The following is a 20,275-nucleotide window of genomic DNA, read 5'->3' on the forward strand; positions in this document are numbered from 1 at the left end:
CAGGGGGTAGACAGAGAGAAAAATAAGGGATTCGTCACTTTGAAACAGACTAAGAAAGACAAGGGCTTGAAAATGAAAGACTCCCTAGGCCTCTGAATGGCGCTGCTCTAATACCATCGAGGTCGGAAAAGAACAAGAGTTGACCAAGGAAGGTCGGATAGGATGGATGAAAGTGAGGAGTCTGGCACAAGTAAGTGGAAGCAATGCCAGGACTCAGCTAAGGACCCTGTGGTCGCCAACCCACGCTCCCAAGTTGAGAGCCCCTGGGGCCCCTTTTAGTCACCTCTTACAACTGGCAGGGGATAGCATGGGTGTATTCTTCATCTGCGTCCCCCTTCCATAGGGGATGAATAAATTTCTAAAATCTTAATGGAATACAAGCACAAATAAGCTTACTTTTTCTGTAATGAAGCAACTGTGGTGACGACTCTTACCCGAGTTGTAAATAACGTTTCTTTCACAAGGGATGACAAACAACATTTTCAGAGCTAGGAAAAACGTGATTGTACTCTTAGTAAGCAGTAATAGCAAAAATTCGTGCTGCGATAGGCATGTTCAAATGTTCCTAATCCAAATACAGTAGAAGTCCGTTATAGCAAGAATTCACAATAGGGGAAAATTTACTCGCTATAGCGGATTATCGTTATATCCGATTTTTGTATAAAAGTCGGAAAACCCCCGTACACATTAAAATCGGTATGAAACGGCAAACAGTTTGTTCAAAACTTGCGTTTCTGTGGATGATATCCACATTACGGCTTTCTTGTTTGTTATTTTTCGAAATCCAATACTACGTGGAAGTGTATGTTTAATTTCATTCTAAAAAAAATTACAGTACCGTATTTCTCTGAATCCAAGACAAATCCCACTTTTTCCTTCAAAACATTTAAATCAGGCTCAAAAAGTGCTTTATAAAATCACATGAATGCCTTTGTTGTACAGTACGCATTTTTAGACTATTTTTAGATGCCAAATACTGGCTTTCGTTATGCCACATTTTTCTGCAGCTGCATAATTATTCTTTATTTTTGCGGGTTTAATAACCATTAACTTAAAATTGGCATCATAATACCGTAGAGAACCCACTGAAAATTTGCAGGCAATACCTATTCCATGCATCTCTAGAATCCATCAGGAAAATATTCCTGATGTCTATAAAACTGTTACAGTACTTTTACTCAGCATCAGATATAACCGGCTACTGCTACGCGCACGTCTCGCTTGCCAGGTTCGGCCATCTTCAGTGGCTAGCGATGTATAGGCCTATCGCAGACGCTGAAGGTCAACGAACAAGTTTTTGCGCCACGGTATGGCCATTCCGCCCTTGCGTTTTTTGTGCACATACCTCACAATTTCATTTTCGACTTCTTTGAAGCGCCCTCGTTCCAGACCAATAAATGCTTTTTTTGTACAGTACACATTTTTTAGCTACCTTTGTCTTCACGCTGACCCCAAATATTGGCTTTAGTTAGGCCTATACCATATTTTCTTGCAGCTGCACAATAATTCTACATTTCCGAGTGTTTAATAACCATTAACTTAAAATCGGATTCATAATATCAACAAAAACCAGTTGAAAATTTGCTGGCAATAGCTGTTCCAAGTATCTTTACAACTATTTATTGCGAAAATATTCCTGCTGTCTATAAAACTTAATTTTACTAAGAGTCAGGTACAGTAGATGCATTATAACTCTGCCACTGAGTAGCTGTGGCCTTTCTACGAATTGGAAGGCATGCATGTTTTGATACCATTCTGCAGACTTGAGATACATTTTTGTAGAAGCTAATAGAATGTCATTCTCTCTTCACTATTTCCCAAGATCCAGTGACGTTACACACAGGCACTGTACAACTGGTTGTCATGGCTAGGGATGTATAATAAAGAGGCGGTCGTTTGTTGTCGGCGAATTTTGTGTTTGCATACGCGTGCGAGGGTGAAAAAAAGCAGTGTGGTTACCGTGGTAGTTGCCAGTGGTATTCATTACTGTTAAGCTGCGAATGCAAGACAACCCTTGATTTTTCGCAAGAGATTCTGAGGAGAAAAAAAACACGTCGCCTTGGATTTGGAAAAATAAGGTATTACTCCAGAGTTTTCTTCTTCAAATGGCATCACCAACCTAACCGTATATGTGTCATGAAAACTTGAAACGCACGTAGAGAAATGAGTTATCCTTGCTAAAAATTTACATGTGAATAGCCTTTCCAAAATTTAACTAGATATGAGAAAATATGAACTATCCGCTGAAATCAGTGATGTACTCTGCCATATCGTGAGGTGTATCACATTCTTATTTAATTTCAGTATATAACATTAAAATTAAGAGATCATTTACTTCAGCCATTATTTTTAATGAGTTAACAACTGCTATTGGCCACGTTATTTATGCATTTATTACGAAAACTTGTTATCCTCTTTCCTTTCGAATTTTCTTTAGAAAACAGCAGTTGTTGGGTATTACTAATCAACTCCAACATCGCTTTTGAATGTCAACGAGAGAGCTCGCAAATGCACATAATGAGAAAATTATACCATACCAAAGATGATCCATCGCATTTGGTGGCAAACATTTCAGTTTCCTTATTCAAACAGCATCACCTATCCTAACTTAACCGTACTATACATATGATGAAAACTTAGTTCAAGCGCCATTAGAGAAATAACCTTCTCGCTATAAATTTGCATGATAATAACCTTTCTGTAAATTAACCAGATGCGAGAAAATATAAACTAACCTCTGAAATCAATTATGCGCTTTGCCATATCTCGATTGAGGTGTATTCCATTTTTACTTAACTGCAGTATCTAACATTAAAATTAAGGGATTGTTTAGTCAGCCTTTATTTTTAACGAGTTAAGAACTGCTATCGGACATGTTATTTACACATTTATTACAAGAATATGTTATTTTTCAATTTGAATTTTCTTTACGGAACAGCAGTCGACGGGTATTACTAATAGACTCCAACATCGCCTTCAAATGTCGACGGGAGAACTCGCTAGTGGACATAGTGAGGAAACGATATCAAAGATAATCGATTGCATGCAACATAATCTCTGGGGTGCATAAATATCGGTAACGGAAAAAATCGCCCGCGCTTAATCGCTCATAATAACGGATGCGTGATAGGGCTCTTTCTGTAACCGAAGGATAATACACAGTTTAATACAGGAATTTTGAAGGGACAGCAAAACACTGTTGGAATAACGGGGTTCTCGTTATATGCCGTGCTCACTACAGTCAACTTCTACTGTACAGACTACCATATCATGCGACAAATATTCGCTACATTTCACTGTATCACACAACACAAAATAAATTTCTAACTTCTAAACTGAATGTGAAAAACAAGCACAAATAGACTCACTGTGTTATTCAGCAATCTTGCTGCTAACCGGCAAGCAAAACTGAACATTCCTGAGGCTAACATCCTGCTCCCCAAACGTGCAACTTATCCTGTGAAGTTCAGGAATTTAGGGCCTTTTTCCATAATCACGCAACTGTGGCGACAGATCTTACCCAAGTTAAAAATCACGTTTGTTTCACAAGTGTGTCTGCTCGTTGTGCTGCAGCCGTCAAGCGAGGTACACAGCTTTAGAGGTGAGTCAGGCGTTTCAATAATTCAATCAGTTTCTCTATCAATTTTCTCGCTTTGCTTTTAACTTAAGGTTTCATCATTACAGGTTCCTATTGAACTGAGAATCGTAGCCCACTTAACAACTATAGGGCAAATTAATATCACAGTTCAACCACTACATATACAGCATCAAAAATACTACGTTTTTACTCAACAAAAATAAGAAGACGGCTCAGCTCTAACAATTCTTTTATATGCAACGAACTTTTAATTCAACAAAATAACATATACAAAAAATGAATATCTTAATGTCAAACGGACTGCATTCAACTTTAATCCTCTAATTTAGGATCGCATGTGAAACCAATATTATGAGTGTATAACATTATAGACATTAAGGAACCGAAGACAACTCATATACCTAATGAAGAATTTTATATTTTGACATGCAAGAATCTCCTTGTCACACAAATTAGTTTTAACCTAGCATAATAAGATGTTAAATTTAATTATAACAACATTCTATTGCCTGTATATAAGGAGTTAAGTATGATAATATGCTGTTCATTGTTTTGACCGCCAAGATTTTATACACTTTTCATGCAGCTGATGATGGTGTTAAAAATTGTACACCAAAACATGTCCTGTAATTTGTAATAAATAATGTTGTAAACATCAGATAACAACATTGTAAATGTATTGAAAAGGTGGAACCTACTATAAGCTTATTTAATTGTGATCTCAGTTCAATACGGATAAAAACATGAAATTCCTTACGCTTAATAATTTCTCATGGAACTTCATTGCCATACCCTTCCTGCTCCCCAGATCTCATGGTTCCAGATGCCTAGAAATGGGGCAAGTTGGAAGAATCAGTTTGCAAAACAGGTGACAATCTATAAATATTTCCGAATTACACAAGAAGATAAATGTCATTTTTCGTATCCTTACAGCAACCTTTGTCATCAACATGTTTAATAATCTTCAGAAACAGTATGAACAATGCGTGGCATTTAATGGTACACATTTTGAACACATACTGTACCAACACAATTTAATAATATTTCCATGTACAGTAGTATGTTTTGTTGCATACAGTACCACCTGACAACCAAAGATAATTTGTGTTTGACAACTTGAAAATCTCTCTTCCCTAGCATTTTCTTTCCCAATTTGTCAGAGTCTGCTATCCTGCCATAACATCTCCATTTCTTTTGTCGCTGTTGTCTTCAGGGTTCAGACCCACATATTCTACTTGATGTACTCTGTCCAGCACTTTACAAAGTGTCTGCACGGCCAGTATCCTCCAAAGAACTGTCATCGTTTCTGCTGACATGAACGTAACAATGGAGTCTAGCCACCCTCACTTCTTTAACAGCTGGGGCTACAACAAGTCTCTGCTGAACATGCTCATTTCTCATGTGGTACGAGTGTCCACCTGAAAATTTTCACCTCCATAGTACACAGAGTTTGCTCATGTTTACTAATCATATGACAACATTCTGTCCAACAGAGGGCATTATTTCAGACTGACAACTGGATCCTTTAATAATGAGATCTCAATTGACACTATATGACAGAGCTGCCCCCAACAATGTCTGCTGTGACAGACATCTGAATAAGTCAGTAGACACAAAAAAGTGCAGCAAGCTAAGGGGAGGATCTAACCAGCCTTCAAGCAGACTACTAACATACATATACTCCGTTGACACTCATGTTTTGTAACTAAACTGAATTTGCTTTGTCGCACCGACACAGATAGGTCTCAGTTACATGTAATTAGGTAATTAGATGTAATTAGATAGGTCTCGCGGTGAAGATGGTATAGGAAAGGGCTAGGAGTCGGAAGGAAGCGACTGTGACCTTAAGGTACAGCACCAGCATTTGCCTGGTGTGAAAATGGGAAGCCCGTCTTCAGCGCTGCCGACAGAGGGGTTCAAACCCATTATCTCACAAATGCAAGCTGACAGCTACGTGACACAAACCGCGCATTTTCAATCCTTTATCTACAAGCTATAATAATGGAGACAAATTGTTTTTAATACCAAGTCCATCAAAAGCTAGCATAGCTTACGAAGATATATTGTTCAGTGATGGTGGCTATCATGATTGTTTTAATAAGCTGTAAAACTACATGATCATTAGCCCCTATTGATCAGGAAGACAATGAAGACAACTATCAAAATGAGAAGAAAAACTTGAAGGAGCAATCACTCAAAGTGAGGGAAAAGAGAATCATATAAGAGGGAGTTGGAAACTTAGTCCTTGAATGTTCTAATATCAGCGAACTGGAAAAAAACAAATGCGATGGCTTTCAATGTTCTAAGGACCTAAAACTTACCAACAATAACATTGGACTGACTACTGTTGTTAGGTGAAGTGTGCTCTGTTTCTTCTGCTCCCACCGATCTCTGCTAGATGACATTATCGCTGCAATTATACAAAAAAAGTAACCTATCCACGATAGTATGACAGCTAGAATTGTATACGAGTCAACTATTTAAATAACTACATTATAAAGTCATACTTTTGTCTTCTAGATCATCTTTACAAGCATATTTCTGACATTTTAGATCACAGAAATCCTCCTGTTACCTCAGACCACTTGCATTAAAATATCGCCTAATAAAAAATACAATGATTTAAACATACAGCCTAATGAATTCCCACACAGTTCACAAGTCTGCAAAACAGGACACAAGGGCAATAAGCTAGGAAGTATGGAAGACTTTTCTTGGTCAACGTACAAATTAGCATTACAAAGTACCGAGTGTCCACAATTACAGTTACGGTATTCAGCACGGTACAGCACGGGTTGTAATGATTGTAATGTCTGAAATTTCATAGACATGCTAACTAAAGCAATGTACTTGCAAATTATGCCATAAAAATTAAATATGGTACTGTAAGCAATGGTAGGGGTCACAGAAAAAAGGCAGGAAAATCAAACACATGATAGCGGTGGTTCTGGAAGGTTTATTAGCATTTATGGTTACAAACATTGTTCAATACGGTCTCTGAACTTAGCAATATGCTGCATCCATACCACAGCATGGTCGACAGTTGCCCGCAGCATATCGGGTAAAATCTGAGCGGCATGTCGTCGTATGCTAGTCTTTAAATCACGCAGAGACCGGACATGCCCCTGATATACACGATCTTTCAAATATCCCCACAACCAGAAGTCACATGGATTAAGGGCGGGGGACCTCGAAGGCCATGCACCTGGAAAATGCCTAGAGATAATGCAGTCATTACTGAAGGTTTCTCAAAGCAATTCTTTCACCTGGTGAGCGATACGTGGTGTTGCCCCATATTGCATGAAAATAACGGTGTGGTTACAGTTGCGTTCCTGCAAAGTTGGAATCACATGTTGCATAAGGAGGTCCCTATAACGTGCAGACATCACTGTACACCTAACAGGCCCATGAGGGGTCATCTCCTCACAGAAAAACGAACCGACAATGAAGGAGCTTGTAAAACCACACCAAATAGTCACAGATGCTGAATGCAATGGTTGTTCCTGCACAATGTTTGGAGGAGTCGAACCTCATATGCCACAGTTCTGTGCATTCACTGCAACCTCCAGAGTAAAATGTGCCTCGTCAGTCCACAGAATATTCCCTGGCCACGTTATCCACTTCCACGCACGCTAGAAACCGAAAGGCAAAGTCACGGGATTGTCCAACACCTTGGGGTTTCAGTATGTGAACAGTATGAAGTTTGTAGGGATACCAGTGTAAAATGTGCCGCAAAATATTGTGAACTGCTGACCGGGGTAGCTTCACAGGATACAGCCCAAGCACTGGTTACAGAATTGGGAGAATGAGCTGCATGGTCTGCTACAGCTAAAGCAACTTCATCAACATCATCCATGGGGATGGGCCTATGTCCTCTCCCTGGTGCGACACATAATTCACCTGTTTCCTCGAATTTCTTAATCATTTTCTTCAGCCTATTACTTGTCATGGGAGCTCTTCTCTGTTGTTTCTGTCGGCAATGCAGCATTGTTATTGCTGCCATTCTGATAAAACAACTTCACTGGTAGAGCACTGTCTCTCTTCCCTACAGGCATTACCTTTCACATGGAAAAGTTCAACTTTCTTACGTTACAACGAAGATTCACTTCACAAAAGGACTCAACATGCGCCACCAAGCAACGACCAAGGAAATGACACAAAGTAATTATACCAGAAGAACATTTTGACGTCAGAGTTATGGAATATTGCACATTCTGACAGTTTAGAGCACCATATTTTTGCCTGGTGGCAAAACTTGGAACTAATAACTGTTGCAGCACAATTTGCAAGCACATTGCTTAGTTAGCATGTCTATGAAATTTCAGACTTCTACGATCATTACGGCCCGTGCTGTACCACGCTGAATACCATAACTTTAATTGTGGACACGGAGGTACTAACTGGTTATTCAAACAGAAAACTACTATCATTTCAGTATGTTAAGTTCATTTTAACATGCAACTGAATTTCATTACAGAGTGAAAACAATATCAGGAAAAGTTCTGAAGTTTAGCCATAAAACACCAAGTGTTAAATGATCTACTTACAATAAGTTGAATTCACTAAGATCAGCATGAACCAGCTTACACTTGTTGAAAATAGTCCACATCATAACAACACACTCCCTGTATAAGGTACGTGCCTTTGATGTTGATAATTCCACATCCTGTAAATAAGTATAGCAGAATGTTCTGATTTATATTAGAACCAATAAAACAAAGAACATTCAAGATAAACCTAAAATTCATTATAAGCCAATATACAGTATTTAATAAACTCAAAAATCATCAGACATTGGTAGAATGTATGTTGAGCTCCTATAGTTCATTCCATGTTAAGAAAACAGTATTGCTCTTATGACAACCGGGTTGCCATATAGAATGGCTCTGCTCAACACCATCACGGGAAAATGGCAGCACATAAATTTATGAAATTAAGCATTTAAGTTCAAGATAAAAAGCAGAAGAAACTAAGCTGCAAATTATGTTTATGAGCTAAAGGGGACAGGGGGTTTACAGGGGCTATTTTTTATGTGTACAGAATTAGAGGTAAACTACGGCACGTAAAAAACCTCAGCACTGAAGTGTAAGGCAAATTGGGGAAGAAAATAGAACAATATTTTTTTAAGGAATCGAGGGGTGAGGGATGCATTCAAATGCATTTCATAAATTTCCCCAGGCAATGTGGGGTGCTACTGTGCTGTTGTATCGCTCACAAAAATAATAGTAAAAATTAAATGTGGCCCTAAAAAAGAATGGTAAAATTAAAATGCGCTTAAGAACAGCTAAATAACAAAACCAAGCACAAATAAAACACACGGCAATTTCTTTTATCATTACAAGTTATGCCATGACGTATCGCTGCCCACTACAACACCAAAATCTTCAGTAACAACATCTGTACAGTACGAAAATAATAGAACACACACAAATACTATGCAATATACAACCAACTCTCACTGAACACAAGACAAATACGCACTGATTTAAAGACTAAAAACACACACAACAAATAAATACTGTAAATGACTTCACTACAGAAGTGAGATGCCGGTCGTTGTACCAGAGCAACACAGAAGAAGGAAAATGAAGGCAGGCAACGAAGCAATGGCTGTTACCGCCATTGTGCTTCCTCCCTTTGAATATATTTATGAAAAAGAAAATGTTATGTAGTTATTTTAATAAGTTAATAAGTCAGGGCAAAAATGCTTCATCTTTTTTATCTTTCATAGTACATTACAAAGTACAGTATAATATCCCTTAATCACGAAGAATTATGGGTGTCTCAGAGGGGGTATGTTCACTCCTTGTAGGGCCATAAGAGCAATACTGTTTTCTTAACGTGGAATTAGCTATAGCACAAAGGCTGGGTGGATCCCCAATAATTCCACATTCAGCTGTCATAGACTGCCAAGCTGTCAATGAAGAGTGAGGTAATTCCCCATTGCTTTCCTCACTCAGCCAGAATGGGCTATTATGCATGTCCATGCCAAGCAACTTTATGAACGACACTTCCATAGCACTCACAACAAGGAATAAAGAACCAGAACACATAAAGCACATTGATAGAATATATAGTTATTGTGCCTCGAAAGACCACTACATGTCGAAATCACAGTTTCTCAGGAGAAGCATAAAAAATTACCAGTTTTCATACAATAGCTAAATTTACATGAAAAACTGTCTTAAGAGTACGTAAATTTCCGCAGAGAATATTATTATTTAAGGAACATGCTCCAACAATGTTGTACTTTTTACTTTCGTACTTGCGTGGCACATAGCGGATTTCCTATTGAGCCTTTCTTGGCGCATTGCAGTATTTTACAAAGAGAGATATTTACTGATTTTCTCAAACCTCTTCTGTAATTTTAAACTTATACTTAAATATTCTTGTTAATGTCAATAGATTCTTGAAAATGTTCAAATTACATATTTCATAGAATGGACTGCCTTTTCCAGAAGGAAATTATTTCTCAATTGTTTCAAATAAAAATACTTATTTAGAACGATAATATCTCAATAATTTTATTCATAATTCTAACTGTATAATTGACAAAATTAAATACACTTCTTTATTCAGAACAAAGAGATGTCCGATTTCTCAAACTGTTCGAAAAAATGCTGCTATAGTGAACAAAAAGTAGATATACACGTATCACTGCTAATGTGTTCAGTAACCTTCACATTAATATAAGAATATACTGAAGATACACTGTTTGAAAGGAACAAAAAAAAAATCAAACAATAATAACACTAACTACTTTTTAAGTTTTTCGTAGACGCCGAGGTACCGAAATTTAGTCCTGCACGAGTTCTTTTACGTGCCAATAAATCTACTGACATGAGGCTGACATATCTGAGCATCTTCAAATACCACTGGACTGAGTCAGGACTGAACCTGCCAAGTTCGGGTCAGAAGAACAGCACCTCAACCATCTGAGCCACTCATCCTGGCAAAAATAATGAAACAACAAGGAAGAACACTGGACGTTAGTAACTCAGGCTGTCGTAAAAGTAATGATAATCCTTATGCAAGAATATTTTCAAACCTTGCACTGTTGTATTTTGACTTTTCAATTTTTGGGAGGCTGATGATAGAGGGGCTGTGGTTCGCTTCGATTTTCTTTCTGCTTTCTCTGAGGCAGAACCTGCCATTCATCTGAATGACTGATCTTGTAGAATACTTCGCCATTCCTGTAGAATAGTCCTCTTATGTCAGTCATGGTGCGGTCACCCTTCTTTTTACCAGGCCGAATGGAAGAGAAGTTTGCTATTTGCTTCACGTCGCACCGACACAGATAGGTCTTATGGTGACGATGGGATAGCAAAGGCCTAGGAGTGGGAAGGAAGTGGCCGTGGCCTTAATTAAGGTGCAGCCCCAGCATTTGCCTGGTGTGAAAATGGGAAAACAAGGAAAACCATCTTCAGGGCTGCCGACAGGGAGGTTCGAACCCACTATCTCCCGGATGCAAGCTCACAGCTGCACGACCCTAACCGCATGGCCAACTCGCCTGGTGGAGAAGTTTGATGGCAGCTTTTCGTAATCTTTGAATAATTTGTGGTCCAGATAGTAAATATTGTACAGCTGAGTCTTTCTAGCTTCTTCTATCTTCGAGGTGAATAGACTGGTGGTGTGAACAGGCAATCCAAAATCTGCACTATCAACTTCCATCATTGTGAGACCTATTTCTAATATAATCTGCTTGATTTCGATGCTTAGTTCAGCTGATCTGACAAAGCATTCACCAGAAACTTATTTTTATTCTGATACTAGCACTTGTCAGAAATGAGAATGACTTTGCTACGTCTGCTAGAGTTGGTCTCAATTAAATTTATGATGCAGGTTGTGAATTCATTGACCGAAACATTCCCTTCTCCTTCATGCCAAAAATACAAGTGAACATCTTTCGTATTTAAGAAAAAGATACTGAAATTGTAAATTTGAAGCTTTTGGCTGTAATAGTGTTTCAAAACCAGCAGTTTGGGGCACAGCAGTACACTTTCGACATCCATAAATGCAACAAGTATAGCTTCTGACATGGATTATTGCTTGTTCCTCTGCTTTACGAGTTTCCCATTTCTTTTGTAAATCAACACTGAACTCTTCCTCTGTTATGCTACCTTTCTTTAAATGCTACACTTCACACTGTTCTTTTCTGGGCTTAAACAGTGAGAGTTTCTCTTCCTCCACAATTTCAAAGAACCTCTTCCTTTCTGCATGAGCTGTCCCTTGCTCTTGACACCACTGCTTGTAAATTTCAGGAATGTTATTAACTGATGTAAAAGAAGGCTCAATTACTAGAAGATTGGCAGTAATGACTTGGCACTTTAGTCATTAACGACAGCCATTGTCTTAAGGCCGGTCTCCACTGATTAACATTTAACAACATGTTAAATGTTAACTGGTGACACCATCAACATGTTAAATGTTAAATACTGTTTCATTTAACATTGTGTCCACACTTAATAAACATGTTAAACTTGACTTCCTCTGTTTATATACAGGTAATTCATCATATCAATTTGTGGTAATACATTTAGGTGGTGTCAAGCATTTTCAAACAAGGACAATGGACTCAAATGAAGAGGATTTGGCCTTTGTTATTGCCACTGTTGCTTCTTGTTACGATTTAGAAATGCAGTTTTATTAGGTACATTCCCTCCTTTCATCCTGCTCATTGGTTCAAAAGCAGACCACTTTGAAATATAAATTTCGTCCACTCCTGACTTCCGACTTTTCTGAACTTTTTGCAATTCTCGACTGTACTGGGAGCGGAGGGACGCTAGTTATTTATCGGTGCACTCGCGGGAACAATTATAGATAATTTTGAGTTTCTGGAAACTGTTGTCTTTCTTCGCTTTATCTCTGTATTCCTTTAATGAGACATCCCACAAACAAGGCCTTTCTATTATATCATTAATTAAGTCCAGAGTAATCTCCCCTGCTCCACTCCATTTCTGACTATAAATTTTAGTATAGTGCAGAGAGAAGGACACACGTGCGCGAACTGTATTTGTAGCTTATAACAAAGAGAATGAGTGTTGCAGAGTGTTGTAATTATAATTCTACTTCACAAGAAGCACGTCGTTTGCATCATTTAGGTTATCTGTTGGCATGGAAACAGCATGGAAGTTGCCGAAGCTATGCCGACATCTCCCGAACAACGAATTGACTTGACTTGGAGTGGAAAACATGCCAACATGTTAAAAGTGTTAACCTCAACATTCTGAGTTAACATGCAAAGTCAATTGGAAGCCACAATCACAATATAAATGTCAACTGTAACATGTTAAATTTAACATGTTGGTGTTAAATATTAATCAGTGGAGACCGGCCTTTACAGTCAGATTTGAGATTATTTTGAACTGATTTTGTAACTGTCTTGAGGAAGTCCTCCATTCATATTTTCTGTAGATTCCTCCTCCTCATTGCTACCACAGAAAGGTTTTACCCAGGCATCAAAAATATCTTTCTTCAAACCTGTAGTGGCTAAAAGAAAATTTTTGCAAACCCTCACTTTCTGTCCATCCACTGTTGGTAAATAACAGTCTTAACCATACTCTTTCTTTGGAACATCTTCAATATTTTTATTTCTTCTCCTTAAATCGTTTCAGAAAATCACTAGCCTGCATACATATGACCTCTTAATCTCATGAGTCGAATCCCCAAATAACTTTGTGAAACTTTGTTCTCTGATTTTCATGAACTTCTTTGCACCTAAAACTCCTCTCACTTAATATTTTACCTTCCTCGTGTGAGCACACTGCCAGAAGTAATTTACACTCAGCGCACTCGACTATAATGTACTTGTTATCCTCGAATCTTTTACACTGTAATTTTTTCCCGTGGAGTTTCAGCATTTTGTTCAGTTTATCAGAATTCTTCTTGTGTAAGACGTCTTCTTCATAATTTTTCTTGCTTTATTCTCTTTCTTCCATAGTTTCACTTCAGTTACTGGCAAAACCACATGCAATTTCTCTTGTTGCGACCTCCACGTTTCCGCTGCTCAAAATGGCAGAAGAATCTGATAGCTTGTTGTTTGAATCTTCATTTACATTAGAAGGTATTTCATATGCCAATATGCGCATGTCACATTGGTCTCCACTGCAGTTAACAACAGGATTTTGTGGATCGTCGCTTTTTACTGTCTCGATAGATGTACCTTTGAACACAGAACATGGAATGATATGTGAACAAATGGAAGGATCTCCAACAGGAATATTGATCACTGGCAGATCCATATAGCACAACACGTTGCCTTCAGCTACTGCAGGTGTAGATACTGAATCTCGGTTCATGGAAAGGACAATGCAGCTCTCATCTGGAATTCAACACTCATTGTCACAGACCTATATTAATGGAAAAAATAAAATATAAATGAGATGCCTAAACGTAGTTTGATAAAAATACCTACCTATCATAATATCATTCGAGCCTTCATTATTCCTCGTAGGCTCTACGTGCCGGCTGCACCAGCTTCTTTCCTCTGCTGTACATTGTGCAGTACTGAAGGCTTGATAGTTTATGGCTGTTGTAAATAACAGAATTCTATTACTGATGGAGACTTTGCGGTATTACTTAGAAGATGCTTTGTTGCCCTTGTTAATAATGTGGTGAAGGCACAATTTGTTTGTTTGAGAAAGCACTATGTATCAACACGACGTACAGTAGTTGAAGGGTATTTAGTGGAAAATCCGCTATGGGCAGCTTGTTTCACATAGTGGGTTAGAGGTCATTTCTAATGGTGTTGTACATATCAGTTTTTATTTTTCTATTATTATAGTGAAACCACTGAGTATTCACATGTATTATCAGAGACAGTTTCCAACGAATTTCTGCTGCCTTTACACCACATATCGCATTTTCAACCAAAATGTAACATAATCAAGATGTTATGTGATATGTGGCTTCCAGAGAAGCCTGGTGCAGGTCTTTCTAGTTTACACCCATGGACAACCTGCACATTTGGATGTGTGATGGTGATGAGATAGGTGAATATTTTGTTTTCACGACCGCAATGTACTTGAAATAAACTTTCCATTTATTAGGTCGTGTTGAGTACATATAGTATATGCTAAAAGAAGTGTAATACAGAAAAAAAAGGTAGGGGGGGTGGGGGGGAATGGCCAACCAGGCGCTAGTCGGACCCAAACTCATAACCTTCCGATATCGCACCGGATGCTCTAATGATTGGGCTACGGAAGCCTAGATTTGTTTTGTTAGAAGGGATCTCGGCTACAGATCGGGCACTACTGCCAGCATAACTGCAGTATGTGAGCTTGTCGCCCACTGTGAGAAAATTCAAGTGAACATTTATTTCAAATAATCAAGATGAAATTGACACCTTTTCCCCAAGTGATGCTCTTCCCACTCTACTTCATCTTCATAAATCACTGTCTTTCCACAATATGTATTTTAAGTTTACTAATGTTTTCTTCTAAGATTTGCAGTGTCACTATTTTCACTGTAGTTACATACCAAAATTACATACACACTAACTTGATACTGTACAGTATTACATGAAATGCTAGCACTCTTTTAAATCACATAATAACTCAAGTTCATCTGTGGATGAGTGGCACAATGTCATCCTCTCAATCCCAAAGTTGTACAGGTAGTTGGATTTTTGAAATACAGAAAATGACCCATTCGACACACCATGTTACATGATGTCAATGTGTACAAGGTCTCTGGAGACCCATTAGGTGTTTACCCAAAATCAAATGACAACTCTTCAATAGGTCACCCAATAGGGTATCAGATTCTAAACGATTGGTAACACAGCACAGAATGTTCAAACTGACATGCAGGCAGTGTAAAAGGTGCAAAATCAAAATGCCTGTATGTGATGGCAGAAGTCACACCATATAATATCATCATTCCAACAAGGATTTAATGTACGTACTTGAAAAATGTGAATGCTGCACATAATTAAAATTCTAGGAGAATGTGAAAATATAATCTGTGAGAGAAACCCTTTCTCATACTTGAGACTGACACACCACTCTTGTTCTTACGATACACCTGAAGTGTATTGGAAATGTAATTATTTTTTTTTTTTATTACCTTTATTATTATATATATATATATATATACACACACACATATATAAATAATTATTATATATATAATTTGCTGGGGCCATCAAGGACAACGTTAAGTCTTGTTGCATTTGACACTGAACTTGCCCTTCTTTAGAGCCCAAATTTCCCTCATTCTTTGTGAGTGGGCCTGCTTAAGCTCCTATGTCCAAGGGTTGCTCGTCTCGGTTGCTCGTCTCGGTTTAGCCCGTTCGTCAATATTTTCTTGCGGAAGAGATTTCTGTTAAGGGCGTCTTCAGCTGAGATATGTAGCATTTGCAGGTCTTCTTTGGTATTTCTAAACCAGGGAATTGTGGTTTTGGGGTTTGAATCAAAAAAGTGAAAGATTTCTTTAGTTAACTTTCTTCCATCCATTCTTTTCAGATGACTGTAAAATCGTGCCCGTCTTTTTCTGATTGTGTCGGTAATTTTCTCTATTTTGCTGTAGACTTCCTAGTTGGATCTCTTTTGATGGATTCCATTTCTGTACTTTGATCCCAAGATTCCTCTCACAATTTTGCGTTCTCTTTTCTCCAGTTCTTCAAGGAGTCCTTTGTTGGCATTTAGAGACAGGGTTTCGGCTGCATATAGAACTACTGGCTTCAGAACCGTTTCATAGTGACGTATCTTGGTGTTTTGGGAAAGGAATTTTTTGTTGTAGATTGTGTGGGAAGTTTGGTAGGCTATTTCCAGTTTGCGTACTCGCTCCTGAAGTGCTTCTTTGTCCAGTCCTTTTTTCATGATGATCTCACCCAGGTATTTGAATTTGTCTACTCGGGCGATGTCCCCGTATTTTGTATGGAGTTTTGGTGGAGCCTCATTGATGTTAGTCATTACTTCTGTCTTCTCAAACGATATCTGCAAACCAGTTTGTTCAGCAATTTCCTTTAAAATTTCAACTTGAGCTCTAGCGGTTTCTATGTCGTTTGAGAGAACAGCAATATCATCGGCAAATGCTAAGCGGTCTGTTGCGATCCCCTTGGATTTGGTTCCTATTCTCAATGGACTGTAGTTGGTTTCCTGTAATCTCACCCACCAGGTTCTGACGATCTTTTCAAGAACACAGTTGAAGGGTATCGGGGATAGCCCATCACCTTGTCGGACTCCTGTTTTGATGTCAAAGGAATGCGAGAGACACCCGTGGAACTTCACCTTGGATTTTGCATCAGTCAGGGTGGCTCTAATTAATGCCAGCAGTTTCAAATCAACTCCAAATTCATTTAAGATGTTTAGCAGGACTTCCCGGTCAATGGAGTCCTACGCTTTCTTAAAGTCCACAAAGACAGACACATACTGCTTGGATCTTAGTGTACAATATCCGATGATCGTTTTGAGATTTTGGATCTGTTCAGCTGTTGAGCGACCTTTTCTGAACCCTCCTTGGTATTCACCTATTTGATGTTCGACTTGTGCTTCCAAACGCTCCAGGATGGCAAGTGATAGAACTTTGTAAGTCACGGGTAGCAAAGATATTCCTCTGTAGTTGTTGATGTTCTTCATGCTGCCTTTTTTGTGTAATGGATGGATCAAAGCTATTTTCCAATCTTCGGGTAGGGTCTCCTTGTTCCAAATTTCTTCTATTTGCTTTTGCAAGATATCAAGTGATTCCTCTGGGGCATATTTCCATAGTTCTGCTACTATTGATTCTTCCCCCGGCGCTTTGTTATTTTTGAGACGGGCAATGTGGCGCTTGATTTCATCTCTGTCGGGTGGTTTGGAATCTGGGTACCTGAGTAAGGGTTCCTTCGTCTCAATGGCGCTTTGCGGTTTAGAGCAATTAAGTAAATTCTTGAATAATCTGCCAGAATGCTGCAATTTTCTTCATTTGATGTCGCCAGTGTGCCGTCCTTTCACTCAAAGCATAGAGATGGTGGTTTATAGCCAGTGAGTTTGCGTTTGAAGGCTCTGTAGTACTCTCTGCTTTCATTCTTCCTAAAGTTTTGTTCTATCTTTTCAATGAGAGATTTTTCATATTTACGTTTCTCAGTTCTGAACACCCTAGCTGCTTGGGCACGTTGGGTTTTGTAGGCTTCCCAATCATTTTCTGATTTCGTAGAGTAGTACTGTTTCCAAGCATTGAGTCTTTCTTAGAGGACTGATTCGCAGGTACAATTCTACCAGGCATGCTTTTTGCTTCTCTTGATTTCTGCAACGTCTTTGGCGGCCTCAACAAGGAGACTTTTGGTGTTGTTAAAGTCACAGTCATTTGGTCTAGCCTTCTCCTGGAACTCCTCGACCCTTTGCCGAAGTTTATCATTGTCGAAGCGTGTGATCTGTTTGGTTGTCTTCCTTGTGTTTGCGGGAATTGGTTTGAATTTGATAAGAGATATATAATGATCTGAGGCCACATTGATGCCTTTCTTTACCTTGACATTCATAATCTCAGGGCTGTTTCTCCTGGAGATTGCAACATGATCAATTTGAAACTCTCCGAGAGCTTGGACGGGAGAACGCCAAGTCATTTGCTTTCTGGGTAGATGGCGAAAGTGGGTCGACATGACCTGCAGGTTGTGATTTTCGCAAATGGACACCAGTCTTTTGCCGTTGGGATTAGTTCTTTTGTGAGCAAGGCAATTTCCTATAACTTTCTTGTACTTCTGTTCACGACCTAGTTGGGCATTGAAGTCACCCAAAAGAAGCTTGACATAGTGTTTGGGGATTTTGTTTAATTTTTCATCCAGTAGGTCCCAGAAATTATCAACTTTGTTTGGATCAGACTTGTTCTTATCGTTTGCAGGAGCATGTGTGTTAACTAGGGCGTAGGTTTTGTTCGCGCATTTAATTGTGAGTATAGACAATCTGTCATGCACAGGTTTGAAATTTGCAACCGATTTAAGGATCTTGGTTCTAACAGCAAACGCGGTTCCAAGCATCACAGCTCCATTGAGGATTCCTCTTTGCGCTTTGCTCTTGAAAAATCGGTAGCCTTCGGATTCAAAAATCTCTTCATCTGGGTACCTTGTTTCCTGTAGGGCCATTATGGATATCTGATTTTCGTGAAGAGCTTTGGTAAGGGTTTTCAGCTTGCCAGTTTGTGTAAGTGAATTTATGTTGAAAGTTGCTAGAAAGGTTTTAGATTTTGGCCTGAGTTTTTGACTCTTCGGGGTACACCGAGGCGCTCCGACTCGTCTCTTGCATGATGTCGAGTCTCCCCCAGAATCCAAATGAGACTCGTGCGCCGTGGCGTTCACGATGAGGGATTTATCCGAAGATTTACCCCCTGGGGTATGTTTCTTGAACTGTTGTGCCATTATGCTTTTTGACTTGATTTTGCTTTGGACAGGTACGCATCCTTTTACAACTAGGGTTGTTAGCCCTAGAGGTTGCCTCAAGATGTTTTCTGGCTTCTGGTCATTTACCAGTCTTCGCCGTAACCCTGGCAAGGAACCAGTTTTTTTTTCACGGTGGTATTTTATTTCCCTACTACCCTCTGACTCTGCTGGCGGCAGAGCCAGCGAGCTTCCCCAATTCCAATGGGACGCGCCCGATGGAGGTAACCAGTAAATCCCCACACGGGATTATTATTATTATTATTATTATTATTATTATTATTATTATTATTATGGAGTATCAACAGTTTACGTTCTTGAATATTTAATCATTTAAATTTTTCAAATAAAATATGCTTAAAATTCAGGACGAATTTTTCTGCTTCATGGAATACACATTTCAGATACAATATTCTGGATTCAAAAGCATGTCCCACACTGTCCTCCTCTCTGGTCTTTTTTTCTCTAATTTTTGGGAGTTGAGACTTCATATATTTTTGGCTCAGTTTTACACTCAGATGTATTTTCTATCACTAAACCCATGCAGGGATGTATTCACTACTACATGTTTCTGTGGTGTTTGGTAATGTGGTGTGCTGTACGTAGATGAAGAGAACTGTATTAATACAAACACAAACACCCAGTCCCAAAACCAGAGAAATTAACCACATGCAGTTTGTGGCAACGTAAGGCCTGTGGCATTAAAAAATATTTTATCAGAAAATGACATGTTTATAGGAATGGGGAAAACGAAGTATAATCACAGCACAGGTAATGATAATGGGATCGATCCACGGCACAAGGGATTACGAAACGGTATTTATTTCGAGCAACTCAGTACCTAGAGCAAGCAGGTGTCATTTTGCTGGAGGGAACTTGTCAGACCGCGGAAAGACATATATCCGATACCAGAACCAATAATTCCCGTTAGATAATAGCGACACATAAACTAATGTATTAGAAAAGACATTCCTTTATTTTTTTATCAGCACAGTCGGTGAAGCTTCGCCGGACCGACCAAGAGGGTTGTCCGTGGTAAGTGCAATGTCAAAAAAAGAGAACAGAGGGGAAAGAGCATACACCAGACAAGATTTAAAGAAAAGGGAATCAATTTAAGTAAGTTATATTTTTACCATAAATGACTAGAACAGACAGAGTACAAAAAACAAAACAAAAATGCAAACAGAAGGATTTCAGAACAGGCACAGTCCTTTTACAATTAAATACAATCGGAATAGATCTTGACTAGAGATTTCTACAAACAGCACCAAGGAGTCTCTGCAAAACCCAAGACTCGAGATTGATACAGAACCACAATTTATATTTAT

The 20,275-nt window shown here is 38.8% G+C and overlaps 1 protein-coding gene across 1 annotated transcript in view; it reads right to left on the minus strand.

The window, feature by feature from the left end:
• The window catches only part of RIOK1 (RIO kinase 1), a 127,962-nt gene that overhangs the window by 39,476 nt on the left and 68,211 nt on the right, over positions 1 to 20,275 (minus strand). The window contains exon 6 of the mRNA XM_067152482.2: positions 8,146 to 8,264. Within this exon, the coding sequence (XP_067008583.2) occupies positions 8,146 to 8,264 (119 nt within the window). The remainder of the gene's footprint in view (positions 1 to 8,145; positions 8,265 to 20,275) is intronic.

This window comes from Anabrus simplex, chromosome 8 (assembly GCF_040414725.1).
Source record: "Anabrus simplex isolate iqAnaSimp1 chromosome 8, ASM4041472v1, whole genome shotgun sequence".
In the NCBI taxonomy this organism is placed as follows: domain Eukaryota; kingdom Metazoa; phylum Arthropoda; class Insecta; order Orthoptera; family Tettigoniidae; genus Anabrus; species Anabrus simplex.